Genomic DNA, 27,843 nt, shown 5'->3' on the forward strand with positions numbered 1-27,843 from the left:
GACTCTCAGGGGGCCGGGCACGCAGGGCCCCCGGCACCCACGGACCTGCTCAGCCCGAGAGCAATGCGAACGTGGAGGAGCGGCCGGGACGGCAGGACCCACACGGTATCCGTGGTGGGACAGCTCTGGCAGCCGCTGGACCCTCTGTGATGGCCACTGGCTGACAGTGAGGGGCACCGGGGGGCTTGGGGGACGGAGGGGTCTTTATTCTTAAAAATGAAACTGAGCAGGAAGACGCTGTGGAGAGAAGATGGTTTGTGTGACACAGTCGGTGACCAGCTGAGTGCCTGGTCTCAGCCAGGATCACACCGGAGCATGTCTCTGAGCCGTCTTGGGGGCACAGGCCTCCCCTCGTTCAACCCTTCAAACCGGGGAAACCCACCCAGACTGGCCCGATCCAGGGCAAGTCAGTGTTCAAGGAGCAAATCAAGAAAAGTGCCAACTCCCAGGCTTTTCATCCAAAGGAGATGAATCTCACTTCTGCGCTTCCCTTTGTTCTTGTCACCTCCCCTCATTCTCACTCTGGGAACTTTCACACAAAGAAACAGTTTAAATACTAACTTCAGAGCAGTCAACGTGGACACACACAGCTAAGACCCTGACTTTAATCTAGGAACCCAGGTGATCGCTAGGGCCTACTTTGTAGTCAGAGATGAGACGTTAGCATGTCCTTTTGAAAAGCCCCACACAAACAGCACTTGCAAAGGTTTATAATCTGAGCAGTAACTCTGCACACACCTCACGTAAAACACCTACTGTTCTCACGCCCAGAGAGATCAGGAGACACGGAGGCACCAGCAGTTCAAATCCGAGGACGGTGCCCTCCGGCCCGCAGGGAGGAGACACCACGGGAGGTGGCGGCGAGGCATCCCCTGCACCAACTCAAAGGGCACTGAGGCCATGAGCCCCACACGGGTCATGAGGACCTGGTCAGGTCCCAGCCTCCATGGCGTCCCACGTGCTCAGAGGGCTCCAGCTGCTTTGTGAGACTTCACCAGAAGGACAACCTCACAACCTGGCACACTGCTCACTCACATTTTGATGCACCAAGTGTAAAAATCGGAAGGAGAAGCCACAGCGTGTGCAGAGTACCAGGAGCGTCTGCCGAGGGAAGCAGGGTCCGTGTGGACGCAGGTCAGCACACCCAAGGAGCCTGCCTGCTCCAGCCTCCACTCCCACAGCGAGGGCGCCCAGGCAGCCGCTGCCACCTCCTCCCACACAGCCAGACCCACCCCACCAGCCCCCCTAGGCAGTGCAGGCACCACAGCCTCACTGGGCCCCTCCCAGCGCCCCTAGTCTGGCTCCAGCAGACCCGAGGAGCACTTCCCTGGAGGGCCTGGGCCACCCTCAGCAGCCCCCCCATCCCCAGGCTTCCCAACAGCCTGGCTCAGCTCTTGCCTCGACTGGCGCAGTCGCCTCCACCCCTCCATCCGGCCACCAAGTGGCCCACGTGTGGGACTGACCCGCTCAGGGACCCCACCCGGACCCCAACCTCCGGGTGCACCACAGGCGGGCCCTGCCGCCCTCTCCACCCCCTGACCTCTGAGGTCGTAACCCGGTGTGGCAAGGCCTCAGACACCTCGGCGATAACTGCCCTGAAGAGGTCTGCAGGGGGGACGAGCAAAGTTGGTCCCTCGGCACCAAACCCTCTGGGCCCGCTTGCCAGGAGGTCACGGCCTGGGCGCCGCTGCGGGCCAGGGACGCGGGGCGGACAGAGTGTAAGCCCGGCAAGCCCCACACGGGGGCCGTGCTGTGGCCGCACGGGGCTGGGAGTCCTGAGGGGGCCGTCCGAAGGGCTCACTGAGAAGGCATTTGATGAGAAGGATGCGAGGGCAGGAGAGTGCAGGCAGGGGACACAGACAAGCGCAGGGGAGAGCACAGCCAGGCTGCTCCAGAACAGGAGGCAGCATGTGGCTGGGACCGCGAGAACCAGGGCGAGGACGGCGGTCAGAGGGTGTGGCGTGGAGTCCGTGCAGGGTCGTGTCCCTGGGTGGGATCGTGGGCCCCAGGGTTACGGGTGCGGCATGGGGTGCAGAGCTGGCAGCGCCTGTGGGGCACTCGGCACAGGTGCCCACTTCTGGACCTGACACGACCCCAGCTGACCCCTGCACACCGGCCATGGGGCCCAGCCCACAGAGGGGGGGCTTCACAAACGCTTGGGCTGCAAGCCGTGGCGCCGGTCACGAGAAGCCCAAGGAGGCTCTGCCGGTGTCACTGGTGGCCCGGTGGGGGCCAGAGTCTGCCCCAAGGCCGTCCTGGAAGCTGCTCAGCCCAGGAGAAGCCACACCGCCGATCAGAGCCGCCCCCCTGCGCAGCCTTCCTGGGGCACCTGCTGCTTCTGCATCTCACGCGTGTCCCCGAGCTCCTCCTGCCGAGCATGTCCACAGGGCGCTGCACCCCACACACCCGTCCCCCACCACACGCCTCCCACCTGCTTCTTACAATCGAATTTTGCACTAATACAATTAAATCATAGTTTTAAATACACAGGTTTTGCGTGTAAAACATACTTTCCTCTGTCTCAGTGTGCTCTCACAACGTCATTATCTTCAAATCACGTAAACCAAGAGAATCAGAATTAAATCCACGGGCTGGGAAGAGCCGTGTTCCCCGTGGCATATACTAGTCTGTCTGTCTGCGTGGAAGGAAACTGAAGCTGACAACCGAGGGCCTGAGGCTCGTGAAGCTCGGACCTGCCAGGGGCCCCTCCCCAGCACCAGAAGGCCCTCTAGACCAGACCTCAAGGCCGACAGGGCTCCAGCTGCTTCCAGGGAGAAGTTCTGGGGCCCAAACGCAGGGACAGGCCAGAGGCTCAGACACGTGACAGTCCCTCCACCCCACGCAGAACCGGCCCTGCTCCGGAATCAGGAATTCATGGGAGATCCTGCCTGCAGACCACACTAGACTGGAGAGCCACCCATAAAATGAAGCCACCACACCCATCAAGGCGAGGCTGCTTCCTTCCTCCCATCCAGAGACACGCTGAACGGAGGCAAACGATACACTAACTTCTGGAGCGGAGCCCCTCCCACAAACCTCCGCTCGGAGTGTGCCTCAGTCCAGAGGGACAGCTCCTCCTGGTCCTTGTGCTCTCACGAGGTGGAGAGCTCCTGCTTTACGACGTGGAATGTCTAGTTTAAAAACGCAACAAAGCATTAATTCACCAGAACGGCGACTTTCAATCAACCATACCATCGCTGTGGACCATTCCGCCACCTCACGGGCAGCACCCGCCACCACCTGCCCCCACCTGCCCCCACCTGCGCCACCCCCACTCCAGGCCTGGTGCACACACCTAGCCCCGCAGGGCACACAGCAGCCATCCACGGTGAGGAGGTGAAACCCCATCCTGACTTCACGCTATGTGACAAACTTCCAGGCCAAATAAACGTGTCCTGTTCCTGAGACAGGCGCCACGGGTCACAGGGGAGCAAGGCTGGGCACCAGCCAGGGCGGCAGGGCCTCCCGCAGAGACCGCCTCCAGAAAAGCAGCTGCTGCCCTTGACGCGGGACACAAGGCTAGTGCACAGGGGTCGCCCGCCCAAGGCCCCAGGAGCACCCAAACCTTGGGGCCCCATGGAGAGCACTGCACGCAGCGGCACGTTCTCCAGGACCAGAGACCCAAGCCTTCCAGGAGCCCGGGACCAAACACACCTGAAAGCCCACAGCCCCAACACCCGCCTCACCTGGTGAGCCCCCCGCAGGGCTCCCGTGCGCGCCATGCCTAGCTCCTCTGCGGACGCAGGCGCGTCTTCTTGCTGCAGCTCCAGTTTCTTGAAAGCCCGGGTCAGGATCACATGGTGAGGAGCAGCCTCCTTCTGCAGCTGCTCCTCCAGGTCCACCCGCAGCAGCTCCAGGGCACGTCTGTGCTGGCCCCGCAAGGTCTGGATGTCAGACAGGTAACGGGACTCCAAAGAGTCCAGGTGTGACACGTGCCTGGCCTCCAAAGCCCTGATTTCGGCAGCAAGTTCTGCCTGCAGTTCAGCCTCTCGAGCGTCTGATCGAGCCCGCCGCTCACTCTGGAATGAAGCCCGCAGCTCTTCAAGCTCAGCCTGGTGCCTGGTCTCCAGCTCGGCCCTCAAGGACAGGACGAGCTGCTGGTGTCTCTCCCGGAGGAGCTGGAGCTCGCTGGCTTGCTTCTCCTGGGCCTCCTGCAGGAAGGCATCTCGCTCCTCAATGAACTTCTCTGTGATTTCTCGACGTTCTCCTAAGAATCTGAGGTGACCAGCCAAGAGAACACAGAACACCAGCATGGTCACAAGTGCTCCAGCCCCACGTTTCCTGCGGGAAACACCACGCCTCCTGGGAAGACCACCCCTCCTGGATCTGACTGTGCCTCTCTCTGCTGCAAACGGTCTGAGAGCCCACAGCCAGCAGGGAGCAGAGAGTGACGGGGCCCACGAAGCTGGAGGAGCTCAGAGGCCAGACTGTCCCCAGTCAGACTGACAGGGGGGAGGAGGGAGACACAGGATCCCCAGCAAGAAATCACACACGCGTTTCCACCAGACACCCCGGGAAAGCAGGCCTGACTACAACTCAGCAAAGAGAGCGCCTCAACAGGGAAGGCAGCGGGATCCCTCCGGGGAGCCGCGGGGCCGCACGTAACATCAGAGGACCTGAGACAGCTCTTCGGGGTACATCAGGGACGTGAATTCAAAGAGCTGCTGGTGGCACCGGCTGGCAGACGAGCAGGAAGACGCCTTTCTGATGGAAGCACCCAGACCCCAGCAGGAAGGGGGCGCCCAGTACACATCGGTGCGCACGGGTGACGAGAGCTGGGCTGGGCTCTCTGTGCTCACTGTCCCCAGAGCCCGCGCACGCCCTTCCGCCGACCGCCCGACACAGGGAGGACACGGAGGCCTCGTGAGTCTGCACGCTGCGTCGTGTCCGTCCAGCTCACACACGGTGGGCCGGGACCTGACGGATTCTCAGACCCCAGAGCAGCTCCCGCCCGCATCTCCCTCACACACGAGCAGCAGAACCAACAGCAGCCCCAACGACCTCCAACCTCGGACCCCCACTACAGCCCAGGTTTGCAAAGAGGCACCAAACCAAGTCACGTTCTACGTTTGCTTAAAACTTCAGGGAAGTGGGCAAACAGCTTAGAAAAAGGCATGTGTTGAAAAGAACATCTGTTTGAGTTTAAAGTACAGAAGAAACCCGATGAATTCAGGCTGCACGGCCTTGCAGTAAACGAGGCCTCGGCTCTGCTGCCGGAGCCGTAACAGGTGCGGAGAGCACAGGTGACGAGAAGGCCGCACGCTCAGCCGCGCCCAGCCCGGACACGGGACGTCACCCACCTGCTCTGGGCCGGCTGCAGATGGTCACCGTCCTCCTTTGGCTCCCGCTCCTGGTCCGCTGGACCCAGGCCACCGGCCAGCTCCCGGCCACACTGGCTGCACCGCAGAGACTCGTCCCCGGCAAGGCTGAGCTCTAGCTGCCGCAGGCGGCCCTGCTGCTCCGTCAGGGATCCCTCCAGGGCCAGGATCTGGGCCGCCTGCTGGTCCTGAAGTTGCCTCATTTCAGCTTCTCGAAGCTCAAACCTGTCTGTCAAGGACCGCTTCTCAGATTCCGCCTGTTCCCGCAGGTCCAGGAACACCCGTGCCAGCCTCTCCTCCGCGCCTTGCCTCAGGCCCTCGCTGGTGACGTTCCACTCTGCCTCTCTGTCTCTGAGCTCTTGTTTCACCAGCTCGATCCTCTCCTCAGCGCTCTTCAGTTCTGCCTGGTGATCTTCCACTAAATTACGTTTTCCCTGTAGACAGCACGATTCCACTTGAGAGGGAACAAGTTAACTGAAAAGACCATTGGCAGCAATGACCCAATCCACGTCTGGAGACAGAGAAGTCCCGCAGCACATGGGCATGGTGCTGAACACAGCAACGGGAATGTGTCTGCCCTGACAGGAATGAAGGGGCTTAATGCGAACAGATTTAAAACCATTTGCTTAAGTAAAACGTGTCCCCATCCAGGCAGCCGGGACCGTCTATTATCTGCGGGGCGGGCAAGCCTGGGCACACGTGTGGGGCGCCTCCTCTGCTGTGCCAAGACCAGCACAGGGGAAAGCAGACGCATCGGGGCCCGCGGTCAAGGGGAAGGCCAACCCGCACACAGAGAACCCACTGTCGGCCGGGGGACCGAGCGCCACAGGAGAGCAGCAGCGGGCGGGGTCAGGCCCCGAACACACGGCTCACGCTCCAGGGTCACAGGGACCGAGCGGGAGGCTGATGGGCTAGAATCAATGCTCTCAAAGGGGCCTTTGGAAGGGAGGTGAGTCAGGAAGCGGAACGTAGGCAAACACTCTGACATTCAAAAAAGGAAAGAAAGCAGGTCAACTGATGATCAAAAAGAAGTAAAACCAGACCAAAAAGGTATGCGAGGTTGACCTCAACTCCTTACTCGAGTTGTTAGAACACAGTTTAGGGCCTGCCCATGGTGACAGCTGAGGGTCAGCTCTCATCAGACCTACGCTCCCAGACACGACTGCGGACTCTGCATAAAGTCCAGGAAAGACCCTGGGGTCGGGGCCTGAGGCCCAGAACAAAGATGCGGCCCTGCAGGGCTGACCCCTCCATGCAGTGAGCACAGAAACCATCCCCAACCCCAAGTCTTACTTGTTTGAACCAGAGCAGCTGGGAAGGGAGGGGGGCCTGTGAGGACGGAGCCGAGGAGGAGAGCTGCCAACTCTGCGATCACACGCGCCCCGGCCGACCCTGACTACACACGTGTGCACAGACGCAGGGCAGCCCTGCACCCAGAAAGCGGAGGGCTGGCCTCTGAGGGCGGGGGCGTCCTGTGGGGCCGAGACCGTAACCGGCGGGGTCGGCACTAACCTCAGGTCGACACTCACTAGATTAAAAGTACCATGGACAGGAAGAGGCACACCATCAACAAGACACAAGCAAAGCTTGGAACAAGCACGTGAATAGAGAAACAAGCAGATTTCAGCACCAAGACCACCACCGGGGCAAAGGGGGTCGCTTCACTGATGACAAAAGGGTCCACTTCTCAGGAAGACGTAACAGTCCTAAGTGTGTACACGTGGAATATCAGAGCTTCAACGTACTCACAGCAAAAGCCGACGATTAAAGGAAGAGACGGATAACTCCACACCGCTCTTCTAATAATTTATGTAAGTGGATAAAGGGGTGGTCCAGGAACGTCAAAGGCCATCGAGGCAAGTCTGTCCTTGAGTTAGGGTTCAGGTTTGGGCTCAGGCTGAGTGTCGACAGCTGCAGAGGCTGGCAGAGGAGCTGCCCGGCTGGGGCCACAGGCCCTCCACAGACCTCAGTCCCGAGTCAGCCTTGCCCCCGTCCTCACCCCGCCTTAGTATGGGGATAACACACAACTGGCCTTGCGGGTAGTAACGGCTTCTATGAAACTCTGCTCCGAGGAGAACGAGACCCCGAGGCGACCCCACCGGGAAGAGCCCAGGAAGAAAAGCTCCTGACGGGCCCCACGGCACAGTGAGGCCGGGCCCCGCCGGCCCCCAAGGAGGCCGCTAGTCACTTAGGGCAGTTCACGTCTCAGCTCGGTGAGCGAGCAGCCTGTACGCTCCACAGAAGCATGACCGTGGCCAGCGGGAAGAGCTGGGGGCTGAGGACACTCCGGGAGACACGGAGGCCTGGAGGCGGCACACCTCCCCGGTGGAAGGAGCGACAGGCCCCAAGGAAGACCCCACGAGCACTCCAGGGAGGGCCCTCCAGTCCCCACGAGGCCGCGGTGGACGCTGCGCAGCGAGGGGTTTCAACTTACCTCCTCCAAGTCCTCCCTCAGGCGGGCCTCACGCTGCAGCTTCTCACGCAGACTTCTATTCTCCACCCTTAGGAGGTCGACTTCGTCCTGGAGCAGCATCTGAAGCAGTGAGAGCTGAGCCTTGTGCTCAGGTCCCACGTGTGAGACTCCGGCCACCACCTGTGCCTGCGCCTCCAGGGCCCCGTTCTGCGCACACAGAAGGGGCACCCGGGCGAGCTCTGCGGGGACAGGGCGGGGCTTCAGGCTGGACAGGCCACCTACCTCCAAAAGCCTCAGACAACATCCCCTCTGACTCTGACCCCGGTGGGCTTGGTGGCAGAAGTGGCCCTTCAGCCGAGTGGTCACTGCAGGGGTCACTGTGCCCGGGGCCCAGACAGCAGCCCGTCCTGAGCCGCCCACACCTGCTGCTGCTCCTCCAGTCTGGGTGCCAGCTGACCCACAGAGGAAGGGAGCTCTGGGCCGCAGGCACCCGGCCCCCAGGGCAGCTCTGCCAGGGCCTGTGACCGTCCTAGGCTCGAGAAGGAGCCAAGCGTGACCGAGGCGCTCAGGGCACTTCCACCAGGGCCCAGCGACTGGAACGTGCTAAGAGGTGACCGCAGGGCACCTCTCAAGCAGGAGAGAAGGGTGAGGAGCAGAGAAGACAGGCCTTGTGCCAGAGCCCCCAGGGGACCCAGACCTGCTGGCCCTCATGCTGGGACCCTTTGCCCCACCTCAGCCCCATGCAGGAAGGCAGCAGCGCCCGCCCTCTCCTGGACTCCGTGTCCAGGGCCAGCCTCACATCTGCTCTCCTGGGCCCCACCGGCCACGCCCTGGGGACAACAGAGCTTCTCTGTCCCCAGCCGCCACGCTGCTGCCTAGGCAGGCCCCTCCTGACACGCCTGGCCTGCCCCTCGACCCCGCCCTGGGGCCTCAGCACCAGCCCTCTGGAGCACGGGCAGCATGTGCAGGTGTCCAGAACGTTCCCCGCTGGCCGACGCCCAGGACCAGCAAAGCAGAAAGGCACGCACCTTGGTCGGGCTCTCCTGAGGGCCCCACAGGCTGCTCCCCCTCCAACACCGGGGGGCCCACGAGGTCCACATCCTGCTGGACCTCCAGGCAGCACTTCCGCACTGCTAGCTGGCACCAGCGGTTTTCTTCTAATCGTGGCAAACACAGGCTCTCCTGCGGGGAAAGCACAGAGCAAACCTCACAACAAGTCCCCACCTGCCTCCCTCATCACCATGTCCACGCCATCTGCTGCCCCACCTGTTTGCAGAAGGGGGAGGGTGCGCCCACTGAGGCCGACCCGCGCCTGAGACTCGGCGCCTCCGCCACACCCGCTCGCCTGCCCACCAGACTCCGTCCTCACCCTCCCCGCCCCAGGTCAGGCCTCCCTGACCAGCCACGTGTCCAGGGCCTTGGCCAAGGCTGCCCTGCTCGGCCGCGGGGCTCCCAGGTCTCTCCTCACCCCTGCCCTGCACTTCCCATCCAGAGCCGGGAGCTGGGCCCACCCCATGAGGTCACTGCCGTGACCAGCCTGACAGGGCCCAGCCCGAGTGTCCCTGTTGGAGGGAGGGAGGGAAGGAGGGCAGAGGGGCTCAGCGCCACTTCCACACCTCCCACGAGGGTGTTTTGACACCCCTCGAAACACAACCAGTCACCCCCTTTCCCTCAAAGCCACTCACACAAGTCATGTCAACCTAAACGTCAGACTCTCAACAAGCTCGAGTCAACATTTAAATCGAGGCTCATGCTTTCACGTGGCCAAGGCGACCAAGACAAAACCTAAGTCAGGACTCGAAAGAACCAGAGGAAAACACAGGGAAACGCTGCGGTGCCCTGAGAATGGTGCGGAGGAGCTGGGGGCTCGGGGCTTCCGGCCTCAGACAAGGCGTGGGAACACGCAGCGATGACCAGACAAGGAAGAAGACACTCGGCCTCGTGACAACCACAGAGCTGCAGCCAGAGACAGTGGCCAGGGGTCGGCGAGGGTGAAATGGGTGAAGGGTCAAAAGACACAAACCTCTAGTCAGAGGTAAACAAGTCCTGGGGGCGCCAGTCAGGAATACTCTATTCTGTGTCTGAAAGCTGTTAAGAGAGTAGGTCTTAAAAATTCTCACCACAAGGGAAAAAAAATGACAACTGTGTGGCGACTGCCTCACGACACAGCCAGGCAGGGAGCCATTATGCTGTGCGCCCAAAATGAACGTTACACGTCCGCTATCCCTCAACAGAACGCAAGGCCGCCGGTCACCTCGTGCTGCTCCAGATGAAGGCTGAGCTGATCGAGGTGGTCTCTCTCTTTTCCAGACATCTCTTCTGAAGGGGCCCTGGATGAATTGAGGGAGAAATACATTTTAAGACCTTCCCACGTGGCACCTTCCCACCGATCCCAGCTTTGTCCCTGGGATCCTACTTCTGTGCCGAGGACAGGACGACCAACGGCTGTGCAGATCTGACCATGACAGTGACAACTCAGCGAGCGGCACAGCCCGGGGGAGACGCGGGGACCCAGCAGCCCACCCACCCACAGCCCAGCACGAGGAGCAGACCAACTCGCAGCTCATATGACATCTTGTTCCGAGACCCAAATATCAAGTGTTTCTAAAACAAAAGGTGCCTTGCCTGCACTGGCATAAATCACAGACCACACTAGACTCCTATTCAGCTCAAGGTGCCGATTCCAAAAACAAGGTTAAGGTGGAAACTGCCATGTCTACCTGATCTGCACAGACTCCAGCAGAGAGTCCTCCTCCATCTCCTGCAGCCGCTGCTGGAACAGGGCCAGGTCTTCCTGGTAATCTTTCTCAGCCTCCCTTAATTTCTTTTCAAAGTAAATCCTCAGCTGTCCCAGCTCAGACTCATGCTTGGTCCTCTCCTGCTGCTGCTGCTGCTCGAAGTCCCGCCTCAGACGCTCCAACTCCTCCACGTGGGAAGTGCGGGCCAGGAGCTGGTCGTGTAACTCTTTACGGGACGGAATTAACGATCATCTTAAAACGAAACACTCAGGGAAAACCAGGAGACAGTTAAGACCTGGGATGTGTACAGAGAAGACTTGTAAAAAGGGGCCCCAGTCACAGAGCCCATGAACTGACACGGGGGCCTCACGGGGAGGCCAGCTGGGTGGCCGCAGTGGGCCCCGGGCCCCCAGGGGCAGAGTGCATCGGCAGCTGGTGGCAGAGTCAGAGGGACCAAAGTGTGAGGAACATTCCACGTGCCGCTGGGGGCTCTGAAGGCAGAGGGGCCGCAGGGCAGGGAACGTGGGCAGTGGGCAGCCTGTAGGTTGAAGACCAGCAGGAGAGCAGGACCTCGGTCCCACAACCACAGGGCCTGGGTTCCGCCACAACCCGAGGGAGCAGGTCAAAGGGCGGCCCGACACCCGGACTTCGGCTGCAGGGGACTCCACCTCAGGCCTCCTGCCACTGCGCGTGGCGGCTGTAAGCTGCTGGGCTGGCGGTGCTTTGTTAGCAGCAACGACCGGTAACACAGACCACAAGAGAACTGGCACCACCACTCCTCTGATGAAGAGGATGCTGCCAGCCGGTCTACCACAGCCAGGGACTAGCTTTCAAACAACGTAGATGGAAATAGGTAACTATCCCGTACTCCAAATCACAGTTCCCTGGAGGGCCCTTACAGGCAAGCCTGAGGATTTCCAGTGGAACACGCACACGCTGAAACACATGTGTGATAGCACACATGAAGCCACCAGTCCACGAGCGCTGCCCACGGCCTCGTCAGTGACCCACAGACCAGGTGCTGGGCTCACCCACCCGCCAGAACGTCCAGTGTAGTTTCAGGTCCTTTCTCCTAACTCTGTTTGTTCCTAGTAACACTCACCCTCCCCAGGCAGTTCTAGATGTCACAGGCCATCTGGTGAGCGGGGGCAGGAAAGCCCCCGTTTCTCTGCCCTGAGTCTCATGACCTCCCCCAACCACCCCGAAGGCATCTCCTGCAAGAACAGATCCTCTGGCTTCTCAGGAGGCAGAGGCAGGTGTGAGTCAGAAGGAGAACCCGGCTAAGCTGCCCTCAGCAAATGTGGCGTCACTCTCCTCCAAGACCAGAGCCAGGCCACAGGGGCCTGAGCACACCAGCCCAGGGGAGCTCACGGGACCCAGGAGGCAGCAAGGCACATCTGCGACCCTGAACGCCCACTGAGAACGGTGCCCAACCAAGCCCACCCGCAAGCCCTGCCTCACACATGAACAGTGTGCAGTTAGCGCAGGAGAGACATGGGCTTCCCGACGTGCCTGACTCGTCTGTGATGAAGCCAAGGCCGCCCACCCACAATTTCCACCCTGAAGCCACAGACGTCAGTCTCCACGGAAGTTTACAAATCACTTTCTGGGGTTTTCAAAGCCATCAGATTCCAGCTGGGGGTTTCAACAGTTACAAATACAGCTGTTCGTGGACCTGAATTTTCAACACAAGGCTCCTCACCACTCAGCTCCTGCCTGCTGGACCGGGCAGACTCCAGCTGGACCCACAGGCGCTGGATCTCCTCCTGTGACTGGGCCTGCAGCTCCTCGTAGGACACCCGGAGGTTCTCTAACTAGAAGAGGAGGACGACAATGTGGGGCCCGACTGACCCAGCCCCTGGGGCAGGGCCCACAACACTAAGTGGGCCAAGTGCCAAGAACACGAGTTCTCACATGCAGGGCTGAATGCCACGTGTAGGTCAAACCCACAGATTCTATGTCCTGACCTGGTTACCTACCAGCTCCACCAAATGCTGAGAGTCTTTTTAAATAAAGGCTTAAAATATGGAGGTCCCTTAAAAAACCAAAAAATAGAACTCCCATATGACCCAGCAATTCCACTCCTGAGTAAGGGAAAAAATGAACACTAATTCAAAAAGACACCGGCACCCCAGTGCTCACAGCAGCACTATTTACAACAGCCAAGACACGGGAGCAAACTAAGTGTCCATCTACAGATGACTGGATAAAGAAAATGTAAATTTATACAATGGAATACTACTCAGCCATAAAAAAGAATTAAATGTTGCCATTTTCATCAACGTGGATGGACTTAGAGTGCATCGTGCTAAGTGAAATAAGTCAGGCTGAGAAATACTGTGTATCGCTTCATGTGGAACCTAAAACATACACAGACAGGTATATACACAAAACAGAAACAGACTCACAGATGCAGACAACAAGCTAGTGGTTTCCCGCAGGGAGAGGGAAGCGGGAGGGGCGAGGTGGAGGATCAAGAGGCACAAACCATCAGATAACAGTAAGTACATGGAATTGTGTGCAGCGTGGGAACAGCCAGTATTTTACAACAACCGTAAGTGGAGCACAGCCTTTAAAAACTGGAAACCACTAAATTGCACACCTATAACATGCAATATTGCACATCAATTATATTTAAATTTTTAAAATATGATAGTGTCAATTAAATACATAAGTAAACAAAATTTAAAAACAGTACAAACTACTACGTATAAAATACTCTACCAGGATGTAGCCATTATCTTACAGTGACTATAAATGGAGTATAATCTTTAAAAATTGTGAATCACTGTGTTGTACACCTAGAACTTACATAATGTTGTAAACCAACTATACCACCGTTAAATAAATACACACACGCGTGTGTGTCAATCAGGGCTTAAGTTCTGGCCAACAAAGAATGCACAACGACCCCAAGCCCAGACCCCGCCCACACTGACACTCAGACCCAGGAGCGCCTGCCTACCTCCAGCTGGCTCTCCTTTTCCCCTTCTCTGAACTTCAGCTCCAGGTCCTCCAGGCACTGGACACGCTCACGCTGCAGGTCCGCGCGTAGCTGCCTCAGGGCCACTTCGTGCTGAGCCTCCTGAGTCCGGAGGGAAACTGGGGGCGGGCATGGACCTCGCTCAGCCTGTGACCCAGCGTCCCCCTCAGCGCCGGCAGCTGTGCAGGGCGCCCCGGCTCCTTCCAGACCCCGTTCTCAGAACCCTGCTCCCTCTGGGGACAGAGGGCGGGGACGCAGGCCGGCTGACCCACAGACGGCACCTATCGCCGAGCAACAGGCAACCCAGGGCAAAGCGTGAACAATCGCGTGGTGCTTCTTGGGCAGCAATTCAGCAGCAGAACACGCAGGAAATCTCTCCGAAACGAAGGCCTCCAGGAGGGTTAGGAACCTGGAGGGGCTTGTGACCAAGGGGGGACCCGAGGCTGACGCTGCGCCGCCCAGCCAGCCGCAGGGCGTTTGCGCTCCGGCCACACAGGAGAGCGCAGTCCCTTCCTCACTTGCTCGTTTCAGTTAGATACTCACGTTCAGCCTGATTTTGGGCGTGAAAAATCTTCTCCAACTCAGCTTTCTGTTCTGCCAATTCTTTCTTATACTGGTTTTGTAAATTCTCCAGTTCTGACTGATGCTTTTCCAGTAATTCTCGGCGTAGGTTTTCCAAGCACTTACTTCTCTCAGATTCCCAGTCCTGCTTCAGGGTCTAGTTAAATAAGGAAAAGGGAGATGACCACCAACAGCAGATGCTCCACAGTAAGAAACATCAACAATGCGTCTGAAACCCTGGGTGGGCGGTCACCCCACCGAGGCCAGACCAGCAGCCCAGGACCCGGCTAGGAAGGTCCAGTCAACGGCCCCCCTACTCTAGAGGGACAGAAGCAGAAGCACCTGCAGGCAAACAGCCAGGACAAGAGCGAGGACCGCCTGCCACAAACAGAACCAGGCTCTGAGCAAACGCACACAACTCGGCCGATGGTCAGGCCCCCATCCCCTACCAAGACCCAGGCGCCACTGCGACACCCCTAAGCTGCCAGCGCCGGGCTCTGTCCCAAGAGCCCTGAGACACGAGCCCTCTCGGTCCAGCTCAGAGGGAGGGGGCAGGGCACAGCCCTCCCCCACGGATGGCCTGGCCAGCGTGGCCAGGACACAAACGTCCGCATGCTCTGACGTCTCACATGTCCTCCAGCGTCACCCGCGCCCCACCCCCACATCCTCCACCGCCACCAGTGCCAACAGCTCTTTTACAGACGTAGCCCTGAGAAAGGGGCAGGTCACAAGGACCAGGAGTTCAGTGACAGTCTTCCTAGAAAAGGCCCTAAAACAGAGCTCCTGCCCCCGAAGGGGCGCGGTGCGGGAGCAGCAGGACGGCCACAAGGCGCGGCCAGCACGCTGGTCCCACGCCACATCCCCCGAGTCCCCAGGGCCGTCCACCCAGACCACGGTGTGCCGGCGCACAGCCAGGGCCAAGCCGTGGGGCCGCCCAGGAAACCAGGCAGGGTGGAGAGCCTCGAGTCATACGGGCCACAGACACCGCGGGACGAGCTGCTCTGGGAAAGGAGCATGTCCTGCTCCCACTGACGCAGCTTGAGCTTCAACCGGGCTTTGTCAGAACTGAGGTGAGGAGCCCGGGCGGGGCCCGTAGGAGGGAGGGAGGAGGAAAAACACCGCGTGCACAGAACCACACTTTCCCATCCCAGCACCTCTATCATCTGGGCGTTCTTCTCCACTTCCGACTGTAGCTTCTCCTTCAGCTCAGCTGCAAGAGAAACGAAGAAAGTCGCTCAGATTCCCGAGGCTCAGACTGTTCCACAGTCTGATCCCCTAGGAGGCGAGAGGGCTCCCAGCACCACCAGCCGCTCCACCAAACCCCTGCCAACATTAACAGGACAGTGGGACACATCTATGAGAAACAAGGTGACGATGTCCAGTTTAATTAGCAAATCATATTCATGTCACAGCAGAGGACAGGAGAATCCAGCCCACAAGACAATCCAGGAGAAGCGGGCAAGGCTGGCCCTGGGGCTGCACAGACCACTGTGCCCTGAGCCCATGCCCTCTGGTCAAGAGGACCTCAGCCTGTCCACTCCGCTCCCAGCCCTGTGGTCCAGGATCCCTCCAAGCCAGGTTCCAGGCTAGGCGGTGGAAGAAAAGTAAATGGAGCAGGGCCCAACAGCTCTCCACCCGAGAGGGAGGACACACCAGCAAAGAGGTGCGGGCACCAGGGACAGAGGAGGGAGGGGGGGCTAGGCCAGATGGCGGGCTGAGTGTGGAGGAAAGGGGTGCACAGTGGGGGTGTAGCTGGGAAGGATGGCACCACCGGGCGGGGTCCACAGGACCCCTCCTCCCACCCCCGGCAGAGCCTCAGGGAGCGGAGAGTCGGGTGGGCTTCTCCGCAGGCCTGTTTCTGCAGCTGCACCTGGAGAAAACAGCCTTGGAACAGGCTTGACTAAGGTAGCCATGTTTCAAATTTTAAAAATTTAACAAAAGCAGGGGAGAACGAGCAACAATGCCTGAACCCACATGAAGAAGCAGGAGGCGCTGAAGGGCCCGCGGGGCTGCTCCTCTGGGTGGGCGGGTCCCCGGGAGAGGGAGGCTGCTCAGCAAACGGGCAGGAGAGCAGGGAAACGGGCACAGGGTCTCCTTAGGGGTGAAGAATGTCCTAAATGCAGACTGGATATGCTTGCCCAACCCCGTGGATCCACGAAAAGCCACCGAGTGCTCCCTTTAAACACTTCAAACGTGTGAATCACATGGTACGTGAATTACAGCTCGGTAAAGCTGTTTTGTAAAAAAACTGACTTGTACAAAGAGTAGTGACTAACAAAAAAATGTACCAAGAAACATTAAAATGAAAACAAAAGTATACGTCAAGGCCAGAGAATCAGCCCATGGAGAGGTGGTCCGGGCCCAGTGAGGGGCAGTGTGAGCTAGGCACCTCCGCTGATGGCCCGGAAACCACACAGCCTGTCGAGGGCCGGAGTGCGGCGCCAGGTGCGGAGACAGCCGAGCGGGACGCAGCGCCGGGCCAGCGGAGCATAGGAACTGCAGCCTCGGGCCGCCCCGCGCCGCCCACATACCTGTCTCCCGGCTGTGATGCAGCGCCATCTCCTCTAGCTCCCGCCGCGTCTGGCTGCGCAGCAGCGCCAGCTCCTGGGCGTGCCGGCTGTTGAGCATCTGGCGCAGCTCGGTCAGCGCCGTCTCCTTCTCCCGCTGCAGGTTGGCCTGCGTCAGCTCCAGCTGCGCCGCGTGAAGGTCGCTCAGGCTCAGGCGCAGTGCCTCCAGCTCCAGGGGCGGCAGCGGCTGCAGGGAGAGGGCGTCGTGGGGCGGCGCCACCCGGGCACACCGTGCCTCCCACCTGGGTGGCGGCAGGACCAATCGAGGGGTCAGAAATTGTTTTTAAAAAGAGAAATGCACACAAAGCACTGCACGCCTGCGACGACGGCCACTTCCAAAGACACCGAGAGCAGGTGCCGGGAAGGGCGTGGAGGAACAGAACTTCTGTGCGCAGCTGGTAAGAATGTAACGTGGTGCAGCTGCTGCACAAAACAGTGTGGTGGTTTCTCAAAAAATCAAAACCAGAACTTCTACACGACCAACCGCCCCATGTCTGGGAACACACATATGCAGAAGAACCGACACAGGGTCTCAAAGAGATCATCTTCCCACACCCAGCTCCTCAGCGGCTGGGATGTGGAAGCAACTCAACTGTCTGCAGACAGGAACAGACGTGCCAGACATTGTCTAACCACACGGTGAACTATTATTCAGCCTTAAAAAGGAACAGCACTCTGACACAGGCTGCCACATGCACGGGCCTGGAGGGGGTCATGTGCAGGGAACTGTGCCGTCACAGAGGACAGCTACCTGAGCCTGCGTACACGAGGCACGCAGAGCCATCAGCATCAGACGGGAGGAGAGTGGCGGCGGCCGGGGGCCGGGGGTGGGGGATGCTGTTTCATGGGCAGAGTTTCCACTTCACAAGGTACCAAGAGCTCTGGAGATGATGATGGGACGGTTGCACAGCATTACGAATGTATTACCACCACTGAGCCGCCCACCAAAAAATGGTCAAAATGGCACAATATTGTAGAATATTGTATATTCTACAATTAAGAAGACCATGACGAGAACGTAGGCTTAAGGAAGTATAAACGGAGTTTGAGTATTTAACTAAGCCAGGTGAAAGTGAACTGCTGATTAAATTTAGACGCAGATGAAGTGCTGTGTTTAATAAGCCCTCCACTCAAAGAACAGAAACCATACATTACTACTTCAACATGTGTAAAGGGAGAATTTTTTCCAACCCCCTGATAAAAAACAATCCAAAGAAGGCGAAAAAGGAGAAATAAAAGAAAACAGGCAGGACAACAGAAAGGCCAAACTAAACGTCTGGCGTAAGAGCAGGCACCGTGGTGACTACATCAGACGTCAGACAGTTCACTGCCCAGTGAAAAGACAGAATCACTTAGAAACCACCCACACAGTTCGCCAGTCACACGCCCCAAACATAAGGTGCAGAGACATCTGAAATACAGGCAAGGAGAGACCAGAGCCCCATCTGACCCATTCACACACGGCTCTGCAGCACAACCGGCACAGAAGCCAGGACGGCGCCCATGTCAGGGCCTGCTGGGGCCGGGGGTCAAGCACCGCCCTGCTGCTGCTGACCTGCAGAGGGACAATGCGTTCACGCTGGGCTGCGCGGAAGTCTTCTGTACATTTCCACACGGACGCTACAAGTCAGAGTTTAAAACAAGCACACAAGTGTGTTGTTAAGGGTAGGTTTTATGATCCCACGAGACACCTTTTCTCCAGGCCCTGCTATGCAAAAATGCAGATTAAAAGCCAAAACTGCTCACTGCCTGAAAAGTCTAGCTAGAAGCAAATGTCTAAAATTTAGAATTTCAATTATAGCCATTATTTTGTACTAATTTTAATGGAGTATAATCTATAAAACTACTGAATCACTGTGCTGTACACTTGAAACCAACATAATATTGTAAATTGACCAAACTTCAATAAAAAGAAAAATAAAATAGAAGAAAACGAAGACTTTTAACATAGCACTTTGAAATTGGTCAGTATCTAATACACTTTCCTCCAAGTGCTAACAAAACTGAATCAATTAAAGAAAAGTAATCAATGCAACACATGGAATCCACACCACGCACTGTGCAGAAACTGGGACAGTAAGACTGTCCACAAGCCCACAAGCTCTCCTCCCTGCGTGTCTCCAGGTGACACACCCGCACACTCCTGCTGGAGCCCTGCCACACACGCACATGACCAACAAGAGGGCCACGAGGGCAGGGCCCAGGAAGCACCTGAGCAGTGACAGCCACCCTGATGCGTGAGCAGCAACTCCTCCCTTCAGCATCCAGGAGATGCGATCAAAGGGCACAAGACCGCAGATTCAAGGAGACCTTCCGTGCAGGGCGACTCAGGAGGCAAGACTCAGGGGGCAACTCAGGAAGCGAGGCCTCCAGCTTCTCGGCCCGGTTTCCACCTCTCTGGCTTGGGTTTCTACCACGCGGGGAAGAATCTTCCCACAAGGGCACACCTTATTACAGAATCTTGGAGAAGAATACCTTTGTGATGACCCCAGGCTGTTCCAGACAGTCGCCATCCAGCTTCTGCTGCGGCTCTGAGTCCTCGGTCCTCTCCGGGTCAGGGTCCTCCAGCTGAGAGGGAAGGGCCAGGGAAGAGCACTTACTGCAGCGCCCAGGGCACAGCCTCAGGCCCTTCCAGCCCCTCCACTCCCACCACCCCCTCTGCGCTCTTCCCCACAGCTCTCAAGCTCTCAGCATCTTCACTGTGACTCGTTCCCCTAATGACGCTGCTGCCCTCTTCTTAAGGGATTCTGCTGCTTCAAGTCATTTACCATGGGCTTAACGCTTAAATCACTACATTTTAGTTTCTCAACAAATTCTGTTCTTTCAGATTCATGCACATTTTCGAAGCTCTTAATTTTGTATAAATTCAAGTATTTCATCCTTCAAGATTTTCTTTTAGATAAATCTTTTCCTTAATTTGCAGAATAGTATTTTCAATTTCTTTTCTCAAACTTGAGTTTAAAGTTTTCCAATGAATTTTTCTCCCATAGTTTTGACCCATAAGTTTACAATGATTTGGAAGGGAGACCTCAGACAGAAACAGGGAGTGAGCAACCAGAAACTGGACAGAAGGTCATCCTGTCATAACATGCGGGGGACCTGGCTGGGCCCGGGTCTCCCACCTGGGGGAGGGCGGGCCTGGCTGGGCTGGGCTCTCCCGTCAGGGGGAGGGCAGGCCTGGCTGTTTAACGGAGGAGACTCCCAAGCAGGGTGCTGAGGGAGCTGCCGGCTTCTCTTCCAGCTGAAGGTAAAGTGTGGGAGGAGAGGGAAGCTGAAGGAACGGTTAAGCAAAAAGAACCAGGACTGGAAGGTTTGGTCAATCCTGAGCAAAGCAGGAGATGCGTGCTCCGGAGAGAACACTGCGGGTGGCTGGACCCTTGTTTCATAAGGAGATGGTGGCGCGAACATGGGGTTGACCAGCCGCCTTAGCAGAGGCCAGGACTGGAGATGCTGCCCGTCAGGACAGAGGGGGTGGAGAAAGCGGGAGGGGACACAGGAAGGTGTCACCTCTGGGATTTGACAGGACAACAGAGCCACCCACTGGGAACAGGACTGTCCTTCAAGGAAGGGGAAGGTTGACCCTGCAGGTGACTCAGAGGCCATCAGGGCTGCAGACACCTGGCCCCACCAAACCCCCTCTAAGCTCCAGGCCCAGCACCTAACAGCCAGGTCACTAGTGTCAACCTGCGTCCCATGGGAGCAACTCCCTCAACCAGAGCACGTGCCTGTGAGCAGGTCGCTCTGCCCTCAGTCCTCAGACTCACCCCCACCCCACAGGGAGGTGGTCTCACACCTTGGAATGCAGTCAGGGACTTTTGTTACACTCTTGAGTTCCATCCTGGGATCCCCCAATCTCCTGAATGACATTTCTAACTTGCATGCAAATACTTTCTGGTTTTTTAACTGACATTACCATACAGAATAGTTACACTGCTCTAAAAACCCCCACGTTTCCCCTGTTTAATTCTCCCCTCCACCAACCTCCAGCAGCCACTGATCCGTTCACAGCCTCTATAGTTGTACCTTTTCCAGACGTTATATAAATGGAATCTTAAGGTTGTAGCCTCTCAGACTGGCATCTTTCAACTTAGCAATGTGGACATAAGGCTCCCCTACATCTTGAATGCCATTCCTTTTTATTGCTGAATTTGTATTGCTGGTGGGAATGCAAAATGATACATCCACTTTGGAAAACAGTTTTTGGCAGATTTTTAACAGGCTAAACACACACCTACCACAGGATCTAACCACGCTACTCCCGGGTTCTGACCCTAGAGAAACGAGATGCTAAAAATTCCAAAGTGTGATGAGACTGTGTTAACGAGGCTGTTGGGAAACAGGTGTATCACAGTCTGCTGATGAAAATCCAACTGGTATATCCCTTATGGAAGGGAACTGAGCAGTACTCCAAAGAACTTTACATGCACTTACCTTCTGAATTACTTCCAGGAACTTACCCTGAAAACACATGTCCTAAAATATAAATTACATCCCAACAAGGTTATTCACCACAGCACTGCATGGGAAGCAATGGAAACAGCCTAAACGCTCTTTCCGGGTGAGCAGCTGAGACCAAAGCGTGCCCACTCGACACATGTGCTGTGTGGCTATGAAAAATGAGTGAGGGAGAGCGCTACGAACTGACACAGAGTGAGTCCAGGCCTGCCGCTACAAGAAAGAGCCATGTGCAGAAGATCGTCGCTAGCACGGAGCCTTGCCCATAAACAGGGATGTAAGAAAACAAACATGCACTTACTCGTCTGTGCAAAAGAAATACAAGGACAAACCAGAAATTAAAGAGACTGTTCGTCTGCAGGGGTGGGTGTGAATGGGGTGACAGGAAGAGGAGGAAATGACATTCTCTGAACACAGCTCTGATTTTTAGAACCCCGGCAATTAATCTTTCACTTACTCAGAAAACAGTTACATAAAATCAACCTGGATGTGAGAACCAAAACAGAATACAAACAACGAAACAAGTAAAACTGTACTGTCAGTGAGGAAAATAACCACAGCGAAGAGATAAGGAATCGAAAAGCCAAGCAAAACGACTTGGGACGCCAGACAATTAACCTTGGGACGATAAAGACAAAAAGAACCACAGGTTCCCCCACAATCCAAAAGCAGAGTGCCCCTATGAAACCTTTCATAGGCCAAAATGGCCTCAAGTGAAGCAGCAATGACCTTTCTTCATAAAAGTGAAAACCCTTTTTGGAGTGCTTTCTGTCAGCAAAAACAGGTACTAACGTAGGTCCTTCGTAAAAATGAACGGGTGTAACGCAAACTTCCAATAACTGGGGAGACCTGCATGAACAAATACTCTAGTTAGTAAACCTGTTTTTCACAGGGGTGTGGATTAACAACTCTGAAACTAATCTGTGTGTATTTCAAGACTGAAAGAATACGTACAGATATTGCAGAGGAGGAAACCAGGTCTCTCACTATGGGAAAGGGGAGCTTAAAATAAGGAGAGAGGAAAAGCTAGAATAAATTCTGTGGTGTTGCACTGGAATTGAAGATATTGGTGTGAATTCATGGTTTGTATTGTACATACAAATAGACAAAGAAACAGATGTAGCGGTGTGTGTATATACGTACATTTATATTTTCCAGCTCTGTCTGTTGAAATAGCCTAGAAGCAATGACACCCACTGGCAATAAGCATACCTGGCACCCAGCTCTTGGTTTCTGAAGACCATTTTCCACTGAAAGGAACCAGGGCTCCTTAGAGAAACGGCTGATCTCAGGGATGCAGCAGGGAAAGGACAGAATAAGCCTGAGAAATCCTGGTGCCAGAAAACGAAGGCGTGTTGAAAGGTCACAGACAACAGTTCAAAAGTGTTCCAAATGGCCAAATGTGTTTATTTCAACAACAAAATAAACACAGACATGATGGATTAAAACTCACAGAGTAAGTATCCAGTAGTCCACGGCTGATACAAATTACTGAATAAATAAACAAACTGGAGAGCAGCAACAGTTTTTCCTTAGAGTAAAATGCCAGTTAATATATGTAGGTGAAAAGATAGAAACAGAAAGTCACCACGTGGCCACCGCCACCATATTAATTGCCGCAGGCAAGAATCTTAGATGGAAGCTGAAACTAACGGAAGAAAGTATGATAAGAAGCGGGATGTTTACAGGGTCTCCAAGCACCTCCACACAGCACACGTACTAACTACAAAGGAGAAACAGAAACTTTCCATCAAGACAAACCTGGCCAGCCCCTCCTTAGTTAAGAGGTCATGGTCGGCATCACCAGGAGTGAGACGCATCGAACACCAACACCACCTGAGCACGCAGCGCCGTCACCTCCACAGTGTTCCTGCCAGAACGCACACCCTGACTTCAATTGGAAGGAAACATCAAACAGACCCAAATCGACGGGTATTCTACAACATACTTAGCTAGTGCTCTGCAAGTGTCGAATTTATAAAAGACAAAGACGACTGAAAGACTGTCCTGGACTGGAGGAACCCTAGATGACAAGGCACTGAAATGCAACACAGACTCCTGGGCCAGAAAACAGGAGAAGTCAGAATGAGCTCTACGAATGAGCTCACAGTATCATTTCCACGTTAACTGAGCCTGATTTGCGATTTATGCTATGATTACAGAGGTGTCAATATTTCAGGAAGCTAGGTGAAGGGTATACAGAAACTCTTGGCTGCTTTTTGCAAGTTTTTTTGTAAGTCTGATGTTATTTGAAAATGAAAAGCTAAAAAATATAAAACTTTTAACTTAAAAAAGACTGGTCTGTGCTCACTTCCACAGCACACATCCTCTCCACGAAGCCGTTACTGACTCAGCTGTGATGAGACAAGGTTGCTGAGAACCACTGCTCCACCCAGAGAAGCAACAAGAGGAGAACATGAAGGCCACTGACCTCCGACCTCAGACCTGTGAGACCACAGGGAGTGGAGGGAGATTGATCCAGTCACAGGCTGGTCCAAAGGGTCAGCCACCAGAGGTCCGGCCAGCTGCTCCGGGCAAAGCGGGAGCACCATGGCTTGGGCTTCCAACTTTTCACAAGAAGCAACATTCCAGGTTTGCAGGTCGAATGTCATAAACTTTATATGCTGGCAGTCATTCCACTTTTTTCAATAAGGCAGCCCAGACACAGCACGATTTTGAGTCAAATTCTGCCCTGAACCCCCAGTTTTCAACCCATCTTCAGCCCAGCACACAGCTACACCCACCCTGCTGCACACAAGCAAAGGGTACCCCCAGTTCAAGGCCCCTTGCTAGTAACACACACAGCACCCACACACAGCACCCGCACACAGCAACTGGGAGGCCCAGGGCGGTCCTGCGCACTCAGCACCCAGGTCCACACCTGCCCTACAGCTCACAGGGCCACAAGCAGCAGACAGTGCCGCCCCGTCCAGCAAGACATCCTGACAATTAGGTGGATTTGAGAGCAGGTGAAGGGCTATTACGGTGTAAGTGTCCAAAAACCCGCTAGAGGTGCTGATGCACTCAGCCAGACCCCAGGGAGTCACACGTATAAAACTCCCAGCACCAAAGTGACACCAATACTGACACCAGCCCTCAATCAGTCTATCCAAAATTTCTCAAAAATCATGTAATAAAGACAAAACTTTAGTTAGGAATAAAACCACAAACATATACTTCCCTCTCGTAAGCTAAAACAAAGCCCCCTTCCCCTACTTGTGATGGGCCAAAGACCGCTCTCAGCAGATTGTGCCAGCAGTAACCAGAAAATAAACAGGAAACCTACCGGAGCTGCTCCCGCGCCAGCAGGGAGGTTGCCACACACCGAGCTCCTGCAAACGCCCCGTCCTCCCAGGAGCACCCCGTCCTCGGCGGCTACCGGGCTCTCCTCCTGGACAGGCGCATCGACAGCCGGGCCCTTCCTCTTCGCCGTCTTTTTCTTCGGGTGCGCACCGTCACCTTCGGTTTTTCTCTGTCGGAAGTGAGCAAGCTGCGCAAAAATGCAGAGAAGTAGTAGAGACAGAGGTATGCAAGGAAGGAGTAACAGAACCACAAAGCCGACAAGCTCGCGGGGGACATGAGGCCCCAGGGCTGGCTCAGTCCACTCGGCCCACCTGGCCAGCTCCCGTCAACCGACAGATCCCTGTACCACCAACACTGCCTCCATTAAAACCCACAATACTAGGATGTAAGTTCAGAATTACACCCGAAGAACCCAATAATGAGGACTGTTAACAATGCCTACAGACAAAAGAAAGCAGTAAGGCTGACTGGCAGGATAGCTTCTCTAGCCCCTGACAGTTTATAGGAAAAATTTTTTAAAAATTAAAAATACATCTATTTTAAAAACTGACAGTTTAATCAAGGAATGTTTAGGGTTTAAAACTACAAGAAAGCTAAATCTCTCCCTTTTTGCCCCATTTTCCCCCAATCAGGGAAATTTACAGCCTAGCCATCCTTGCCATGGATTCTGAGACAAGGTACAGAAATAGCAAAAAATTAATTAAGCCAGGTCAACCTAACATTCTCCTTTAAGAAATCAGATGTTCCATTTTTCACGACACAGCTCACCAAAGCACCAGGGACCTCCACAGAATGTCCCCGTCAGAAGGCACTGCTCAGTCCCTCAAATCTGGGGGTTTAGGCTCTGTCCACACACCATCACCCACTAGCCCATTATTCAAAGGTCCGACATCTAACATCAGCATTTCACAGGGGGAAAGAGCCCTCAAATGACAACTGTGGTCACAACAACAAACACATTTCACAAATGTTTGTGTGAATGATGACAGAACTGTACAATTTCATGGACGCAGAAAATCACATGAGGCAATTTACGTGAGAAAAACCATCTCAAGAACAGACCCTGGCTTCAAAACCAGCCCTGGACCTGTCTGTTTTGTGCCCTGTTCCATCAAATCTAACCATCCGTGAGCTATCTTCCTGCACCACAGTCCTGGTCTCTGGCCTGTGTGGTCACCCCAACGAGGGGTGTCTGTTTCTTCTTGAAAGGAAGTTAATCCTCCTTATCACCCTTAACACTCCTTCAAGCAACATTTAGGCACACTTACAAACACTGGCAAGCTGGGAAAACAGTATTAAACTCCAGCTCCCTGGCATCTCCTGACCTTCATGTGTGCCAGGCATGTGCAAAGGGGGGAGAACAGGCTAAGGCCTCACTCTTCAAACCCCAATCAGGAGTTTCACCTGCAGTGAGTGACCTGAGGAGGCCACTCTGTCCTCTGCCTGTCACCCTGCTGTCCCTGCCTCTGCCTCACAACACTCTGAACGTTGTGCTCCGAATGATCTCTTAATGCAGCAGCCATGTGGTTTCCTCAAGGGAAGAAACTAGCACTGTATACCTCTTACTAGCTGGTCCACGTGAAATTCCCAACGTCTGGCCATGTCTGACCTCAACAGCCACTTCACAGGGCTCAACATTGCAGCGGCTCCCCCTTGACCAGAATGGGGTGGGGTGGGGCGGGGCTCACAGCCTTCTCCACAGGCTCGAGGGCCCGGGTCCGGTCAGCATACGGCTTAATTGCACAATATGCCCCAAAAGAATGAGAACCAGTCCGTGGATGTTAAACGCTGACCCCAGGACCGCCCTGAATTCTAGGGGGCATCTGCAGTTCAGGGATGTGACATCTCCCGGGAGGCTCTGTCCCCGCGTCTGGAGCTTCCAGGCCCAGCACGGGGACGAACCGGCTGAGCCCCTCAGCCCTCGCCAGCCCAAAGCTATCCACCTGGGCCCCAAGCAGCGAGGCGGCGGCACGGGCGCTTCGGGGCCCAGTACACCAGGGGTTGGGTCAGCGGGAGGCATCCCTCAGAGTAAACAAGTTGCGGGCTCTGGAACAGAACTCCGAAACTTTTCAAAACGAAAAAGAACCGCAGAATTCTGGGTAAAACGAGTATCTGCACGTAGTTCTGATCGAATGGAAGCGGAGCCGAGCCGTAGGCTCCTAACGCCCGACTGCAGTTGAGTCTCGGCCTCCAAGCCCTCCAGGAATCCGGGCAAGGACAGAGCCGCGCAGGTGAGAGCAGGTGTACACAGGTGCGCAGGTGAGTGACAACGCCCGTCCCTGCACCACAGGCTCCGAGAGCGGGCGGCCGTCAAGGACCCCGCGTCCCGAGGCCACCGCGGTCCATCAGCTAGGCCGCCCTGCCCACTCCCCGTGCAGACGTCGTTGGGGCGGGTGGGTCCCCGTGGGGGCGGGGGGGGGAGAGGGCCGCCGCCGCCCCCGCCTGCGCAGGCGCATCCTCACCAGTCCCGGCGTGCCCCGCGCCCGGCTTCCCTGCAAGGCGCCGCGCGCACCCGGCCGCTGATTGGTTGCGACCGGGAGGGGGGGCGGGTCCGGGCAGAGGGCGGCGGATTCAAGATGGCGGCGACCAGAGGGCGGCTTCCAGCCGAGTCGGCGGAAAGGGCAAGAGTGCGGCGGCGGTCCCCCTGGCGCGTCCCCCACTGGCAGGGGGCGGTGGCGGGCACTGGAGCCCGCCCTGAAGAGCCTACGCCGAGACAGCGGGGGGAGGAAGCGCTGCCGTTTACCTTCGCTCTCCCGGCCTCCACCTTTCTGCGCCGCTGCTCCTGCTCATCTTCTTCCATCTTCCAGGGCTCTCCGCGGGTCGCCCGGCTGCAGCACGGTCGACGCGGCGCCGCCTTCGCTCTATTTACACTCCCTCCCCCTAGCCTGGGCTCACCCTCCCCCCGCGACAACTGTCACGCAGATGTGGGTCCGCCCCGCGCCCGGCCCTGCCCCGCCCCGCGCCCGGCCCTGCCCCGCGTGAACCGCCTGCGCGCGGCCAATCAGGGCCCGCGTTCCTACCCTCGCGCACGCGCTTTCAGCACAGCGCGCTCAGGACGGTGAGGCGCGCCGGAGCCCCGCCCCTGTAGCAGCCCCTCCGATTGGCGCGCTAACGGTCCCGCCTCCTCGGGCTGGACCAATGAGCGGGGCGCGGCGGCCTCTGTGCTCGCTGTGGTTGGTCGGTTTGAAGGGCTCCGCGCACGTGGGCGGTCGGAGTCCGGCGGGATTGGCCAGGCGGCGGATACTTGTTTCCCGCAGGCGGTGGTCGCTACCGGGGAGCCCTCGCCCGCATCCACTTGGGTCAGCTTCGCGAGCGCCTGGGGACATCCCAGGAGGCCGGCCTCGCTGGTGCGCGCCAGCCCGGGTCTGCCTCAGAAGTCGCGTCCGGCTCGTGGCGGGCTCCGGGTTTGCAAGACCCAAACCCTCGTCTCCAGGGTTCCTTTCGCCGGCCGGGGTGCTGGCCTTGTTCGTGTCACGGCCGCAGGTAGCCGACAAGATCACTTGAT

The 27,843-nt window shown here is 56.5% G+C and overlaps 2 protein-coding genes across 4 annotated transcripts in view; both read right to left on the reverse strand.

Annotated features, from left to right (window-relative positions):
* PCNT (pericentrin) overlaps positions 1-10,633 on the reverse strand; it is a 79,355-nt gene extending 68,722 nt beyond the window's left edge. Inside the window, exons 1-6 of the mRNA XM_074373168.1 lie at positions 10,452-10,633; positions 9,986-10,061; positions 8,760-8,913; positions 7,753-7,970; positions 5,301-5,752; positions 3,687-4,215 (exon numbers count right to left, since the gene is read on the reverse strand). Of these exons, the coding sequence (XP_074229269.1) occupies positions 3,687-4,215; positions 5,301-5,752; positions 7,753-7,970; positions 8,760-8,913; positions 9,986-10,061; positions 10,452-10,489 (1,467 nt within the window). The 5' untranslated portion in view covers positions 10,490-10,633. The remainder of the gene's footprint in view (positions 1-3,686; positions 4,216-5,300; positions 5,753-7,752; positions 7,971-8,759; positions 8,914-9,985; positions 10,062-10,451) is intronic.
* LOC141579298 (pericentrin-like) lies at positions 10,604-27,693 on the reverse strand. Of its 3 annotated transcripts, XM_074374495.1 has the most exons (9): positions 27,082-27,693; positions 24,322-24,525; positions 19,056-19,148; positions 16,545-16,767; positions 15,168-15,223; positions 13,996-14,170; positions 13,435-13,571; positions 12,172-12,283; positions 10,604-10,735 (listed from the first exon to the last, which is right to left on the reverse strand). In XM_074374495.1, exons 1-9 carry the CDS (start codon positions 27,136-27,138, stop codon positions 10,698-10,700), a joined length of 1,095 nt encoding a protein of 364 aa, XP_074230596.1. In that variant the 5' UTR covers positions 27,139-27,693; the 3' UTR covers positions 10,604-10,697. The 3 variants fall into 3 exon arrangements, 2 of the variants coding, with proteins under 2 accessions (XP_074230596.1, XP_074230577.1); XM_074374476.1 differs by lacking the exon at positions 10,604-10,735 and having other exon boundaries at positions 11,924-12,283; XR_012510532.1 differs by lacking the exons at positions 10,604-10,735; positions 12,172-12,283; positions 13,435-13,571; ... (2 more) ...; positions 16,545-16,767; positions 27,082-27,693 and having other exon boundaries at positions 24,322-25,864.
* Positions 27,694-27,843: the final 150 nt, after the last annotated feature.

Source organism: Camelus bactrianus, chromosome 1, assembly GCF_048773025.1.
Source record: "Camelus bactrianus isolate YW-2024 breed Bactrian camel chromosome 1, ASM4877302v1, whole genome shotgun sequence".
NCBI classification, from domain to species: Eukaryota; Metazoa; Chordata; class Mammalia; order Artiodactyla; family Camelidae; genus Camelus; species Camelus bactrianus.